Here is a 5,995-nt window from a genome sequence, read left to right as displayed (position 1 = left end):
AAAAAAAAAAAAAAAGCTCTTTTTTTTAAATTCATTACATATTGTTCAAAATTTTAAATAATTTGTAATAGTCTTATGTCAACATTTCTTGTTTTCATTTATTTAATGATGTATTAATTACTTATTTATTATTATTATTATTATTATTATTATTATTATTATTATTATTATTATTATTATTATTATTAATCAGGTTTAATTTACATTTTAAATCCAAGATTTGCAATGTAGTCTCAGACTTCTGGACCCCCAAGCCATGACAGTTCTTAATATTCCAATGCATTGTATTATGAACTGCATTGTATTTGTCGTGAACTTAGTAAAGTGTTACCCATAAGACTTTTTACAAAGCGATGCCTATATTTCAGCAGAAGTGCCTAATAACCATAAGTTTCATTCACTTGTCTCATAGTTTTAAAGCGGAGAGGCATAAAATTATGACTGTGTATTCAGGTTTAAATCACATTCATAACCCAGTCAGTTATATCTGAATATACATAGCCATGAAATCTCATTTGTCTGTTGTTCTTTCAAAAACGTTTTAATATATTTGTGCAAATCAATAAAATGATTGTGCACACACTGACATTTAGTCTCAACGCTACCTCTGAGATCAGCCATTGATGATGCACTCGTGTGTAGACATTATGAAGTCATGCACCCCGGCTGTTTCAGAAGCAGCAGGTTATATCACAGCACTGCACTCTGATCTATGCCTGCTGGATGTTTTATTGCTCTCTGATGACTGATTGCTGCCTTATCCTTCCTTCCTTGTAATACTTTTCCTAAGAATTGGGATGGTTTCATAATCCTTCATAAAACTGCACTGTTTTGATCCCAGTCATTTACTGCAATGTTGTGTCGCCATGCAGCGTATTATGCAAGTTCAGGTGTCAAGTTATGCATATGCAATGTTTATTTAGTCATGCTTGGTCTATGATGAATAGCTAACTGTCTCAATTTTATCACATTACCAAAATTGGGGGAACGAATTAAAAAAAAAAACATCAATGAGTCACAGAAGTGGATCATTTTAATACAGTGTAAAGACAGTAATAAACAATGCAGAGGTGTTAGATGGATGCGTATGTGTTTTCAAACACACCGACTGTTGTTGGCTGTCAATCTTGCAGTCAATACAGAAATCTCTCAGGCTGAGACAGTGGTGTGAAAGACTAGTCAGAGACATGTAAATATTGTATGTGTAATGGCTTACTGGCCTGATATGAATGAATGAGTTTCAACAGTCTATACTACATTAACCCCAAATGACTGATGTTATTTTGTAACATACTTCATCATAACACTTAGACATCCCATTATTAATAAAACCAAACCAAGCTATCAGTTATGGATCATTAGTGCAGAATATAAGCTCTGTTTGTGGATGAGTATGTGATAATATGATATGTTTGTGTTTAAAATGTACAGTTAACTATATACTATTTAAGACTGAAGTTTTTTTTTGTTGTTGTTTGTTTTTTTTGTTGACCCACATTCTGTGTTGTGGTTTGGGTCTCTATTCCTCTCACGCAGCATATTGATTACTTAAGTGGGGGGAGCAGAATTCAGCACACGCAAACACATTCTTTTTTTATTCCCATTCAACCTCTTTTGCATTTCCCACTCCCATTCTCACTTTCTCCTCCCCTCTCAAAGTTTTCTCAGCCCTTCACCTTATTCTTCACCATTTTCAGCCTGTCTTTTCTTGCTTTTCCATTTTGCCTCTTCAATGGAGCTAAAGCACAAAGGCTCAGCCATGGTTAAGTTCACACTAAAGAGAAACCCGCCTCCTTCACGGCCTCGGCCATTGTGGCATCATCCAATTCCTGTCACGCTATTGTGTTTCCATAGGAATGAAGGCCCTCAACAAACCACATTTACAGGAAGGAGCGCTGCAGACTCAATTGCAATTATAAGCAATTTGCATTCTGTCAATGCAAGACATTATTAATGTGTGATACATGTGACGTTCTTAGACTAGGTGGAGTTGCGCAAGTCTAGAAGTGTTGTTATCAAACACTGCATGTCTTCACACTCCATTTGTCAAGTTATTGAGTTAAAAGGGTAAAGTCTATTACCATATTACACTATCATGAACTACAATCAGAATCAAAAGAATCAGAATGAGCTTTATTGCCAGGTATGTTTACACATACGAGGAATTTGTTTTCATGACAGAAGCTTCCACAGTGCAACAGAATGACAGTGACAGGACAAAAACACAGATTAAAAAAATAAAAAAATAGAACAAGTAAATAGGGAATAGCAATATACAAATTGACAATTGTATGTACAGGTATATTACAATAGACAGTTTTGTATGTACAGGTATATTATGTGCAAGTTCGAAATGTAAACTAAGTATGTGTGTTAGATAAATAAGTGTGTAAGTAGGCGGAGTATAACTGTTTCAGCAGCTCCTGTGGCAGGTTGAACTTCCTCAGTTGGCGAAGGAAATACAACCTCTGCTGGGCCTTTTTAACAATGTGAGTGTTCCACTTCAAGTCCTGAGAGATAGTGGTGCCCAGGAACCTGATTGACTCCACTGTTGTTACAGTGCTGTTCATGATGGTGAGTGGGGGGAGTGCTGGGGGGTTTCTCCTGAAGTCCACGATCATCTCCACTGTTTTGAGCATGTTGAGCTCCAGGTTGTTAAGACTGCACCGGACAGCCGTCTTTAGATGTGCAGTCGTTGGTGTACAGGGAGAAGAGCAGTGGGGAGAGGACGCAGCCCTGAGGAGCTCCAGTTCTGATCGTACGGGTGCTGGATGTGTATTTTCCCAGCCTCACTAGCTGCTGCCTGTCTGTCAGGAAGCTGTTGATCCACTGACAGACGGAGGTGGCCACGGAGTGCTGAGTTAGTTTGGGCAGGAGGAGGTTTGGGATGATGGTGTTAAAGGCCGAGCTGAAGTCCACGAACAGGATCCTCACATAAGTCCCTGGGCTGTCTAGATTTTGCAGAACATAATGCAGTCCCATGTTAACTGCATTGTCCACAGACCTGTTTGCTCTGTAGGCAAACTGAAGAGGATCCAGGAAGGGTCCAGTGATGTCCTTCAGGTGGGCCAGCACCAGTTTTTCAAAAGACTTCATGACCACAGACGTTAGAGCCACAGGTCTGTAGTCATTAAGTCCCGTAATTTTGGGTTTCTTTGGGACGGGGATGATGGTGGAGCGTTTGAAGCATGAAGGGACTTCGCACAGCTCCAGTGATCTGTTGAAGATCTGTGTGAAGATGGGGGCCAGCTGGACAGCACAGGATTTAAGACAGGCTGGTGTAACACAATCTGGGCCTGGTGCTTTTTTCCTCTTCTGCTTCCGGAAGACCTGGCGCACATCATCTTTGCTGATCTGATGTGCAGGAGATGACGAGAGTGGGGTTGCAGGAGGTGTTAATGGTTGTGTGGAGAAGTGTTCAGAGTGGGTGTGGGGTCTTTTTCAAACCTGCAGTAAAACTCATTCAAATCGTCTGCCAGTTGTTGATTCTCCACAGTGCTGGGGGATGGTGTCTTGTAGTTGGTGATGTCTTTCAGACCTTTCCACACTGATGCTGAGTCACTGGAAGAGGACTGAATCCTTAGCTTTTCAGAATAATTCCTCTTTGCCACTCTGATCTCCTTTTCCAGTGTGTATTTGGTCTGTTTATACAAGACTATACAAGAATGTTGTCATTTCAAATTAAGTAAATGAGCCAACTATGTTAAATAAATGTGACTGAAAATGTAATATAATTAATTATGACCACAGAGAATCGAGTGATCAATTGATTACAAATTAATAAGGATTTGTAAACATTTGTATGTCTGTAAAGTTCATACACAAATGATGATTAATACAAATAGATTATTAATATCACATTTTATGAATACTCATGAGATCATGTTGAAATAATAGTGTAATAAGTGAAAATTAGTTAATCTGTAATTATTTTGATGGAGTAATGTGTGTGTGTGTGTGTGTGTGTGTGTGTGTATATGGGGGGGGGAATGTGCTTAATTTTTAATAAAATAGTGTATTTATACAAAATGTGTATTGTTTGTGCTGTATTTTTAAGTACACTTACCAAAATTAGTTATATTTTGTATTAAAATATGTATCATATTTTTGGTAATAGGTGTGTTTTTTTTATCCTTTGTACTTTTACTTTATGGTTCCTGTTGTGTCAGATGTCCTGTTTGCCTTCTTTATGGCGATGTGGAATGTTTTCATCAGGGAATATGCACAGGCTCCGCCCACACAACAGGTGTAGTCAAACACAACTCAGTCACGCCTTGATAGGTTGCCATGGTACGTCAGTGGAAAGTACCATTCTGTCCTCTGCAGAAGGGGGGTAGGACTTTCTTTTAAGTTTTAAGTTAGACTAATCTTAATCAAAATCCTTCTGTAATTTCTTACAATTCTATTTAAAAATGCATGTTGTTTTACAAAAATGTAGTTGAGTTATTTTCTTACTTAAGTGACACATCCCCTGCTTTTTCTTATCTAAGTGGTAATGTCCGAGGCATTGAGTCTCCTGTGACAGGTGTGTGTCAGTCAGAGACTGTCTATCTGATCTTTGAGATAGAGTTAAATGTCCAGCCCAATGTCACGGTCTCACAGATGGCTGTTGACGTGAGATGGCTGAGCCAGCCTGGGCTTAACTAGCCCAGTGACAGCATGGCATTGACTCTTGATCACTCTAATGAGGAGTACTTTGAGTTTGACTCCTCTTCAGAGATCCTGGAAATATCTACCTCGTCTTACTTTAGCTCAAACAGTGCTGATGATGAGGATAATGAGGAAGATGCAAAGCCGTATACCCTGGAGGAAGGTACAGTACCTGTGCCCTTTGATATTTTGATCCTTTTAAAAGTCAAAAGTCCTAGTGCTATCAAAGACACGTACTGTCACAGTAACTCGGTGTCTTTCAGTAATGGTCAAGTAGCTCATTTTGAAATCTAAACAATCTAAACAGGTTTTTCCATCCTTGGTTGGTGATGACATAGGGCATATAAAATGTACACAATGCGTTAGATTCTTCATCTTGTCGGGTTTCCTCTTCTTTCTGATCTTATCAATATTTGTATTTCATAATATTCGGTGTAAACACTCAGGCAGTCATTTGTGTTAGAACATCATTACTGATGTTAGTGCTGAAGGACATCGGGGAGTTACAGTTTGAATCATTTAGTTTCAGTGTATTAATCATAAAGTTTCAGGAACAAGTATTAAAATATGATTTAGCTTGTGACTAATTAAGGTCATGGCATGCTGTTTAGATTTATTATGAATTTGCTCTGTCCCAGAACATTTCTTAAGGTTGATCATGTCAACACTGCACAGACCATTCTCATGGTATTACAGCATGCACTGCAAGTATGCCATTATATAACGAGAGTAATACTTAACTATATCAACCATGTGTTTTTTTTTGGCCTAGGATTTAGTTTTGAAACCAATTTTCCTCAGGAATTGACAGTAAATTTCACAAATAATTACAAAGCAATGGCAAGTATCACACTGAATTAAATGTGACATTTTTAAGTAGAAAGAAATAGTATTTTCTTGTAAAACACTTTCTCTTTTCTTTTTTTTTCTTCTTTTTTTTTTACAGTGTAACCTTTGGTGATGAATACAATAATAATAAAAAATAATAACAATAACTGCTATTATTATTATTATTATTAATTGACAATAATAATAATACATTTTGTGTCTCCTAAGTACAGAGCAGTTGGAGTATAAAAACAAAAGCTAGTAACATCTTAGTTGAAACCTGAATATATAATTAATTATTTAAAAATGTTTTATTTTTAAACTAACACTAAATTCAAGTATTCTTCATTTATTTAATAGGGCTGCACGATAAATCGCATGCGATATTTAACGCGCATCTTGTCAGTAAAGCCGGTTCTGTAATCAGCGGTAAATCTCCATCACCTGCGGGCTTTCACAGCTTTACTGACAAGATGCGCGTTAAATATCGCATGCGATTTATCGTGCAGCCCTAGTA

General features: G+C 37.5%; 1 protein-coding gene across 3 annotated transcripts in view; it reads left to right on the top strand.

The window, feature by feature from the left end:
• LOC107751889 (trafficking kinesin-binding protein 1-like) overlaps window positions 1–5,995 on the top strand; it is a 69,136-nt gene that overhangs the window by 15,696 nt on the left and 47,445 nt on the right. Inside the window, exon 1 of one of the 3 annotated variants that reach the window (XM_016567662.1) lies at window positions 4,575–4,813. The exons of the other annotated variants lie outside the window; for them this stretch is intronic. Coding sequence (XP_016423148.1) covers window positions 4,660–4,813 — 154 coding nt within the window. The 5' untranslated portion in view covers window positions 4,575–4,659. Of the gene's footprint in view, window positions 1–4,574; window positions 4,814–5,995 lie in introns of those variants that run through there. 3 annotated transcript variants of the gene reach the window in all.

This window comes from Sinocyclocheilus rhinocerous, unplaced genomic scaffold, assembly GCF_001515625.1.
Source record: "Sinocyclocheilus rhinocerous isolate Xijiao unplaced genomic scaffold, SAMN03320098_v1.1 scaffold752, whole genome shotgun sequence".
NCBI lineage: Eukaryota > Metazoa > Chordata > Actinopteri > Cypriniformes > Cyprinidae > Sinocyclocheilus > Sinocyclocheilus rhinocerous.
This window is presented reverse-complemented; position numbering and strand designations above follow the sequence as displayed.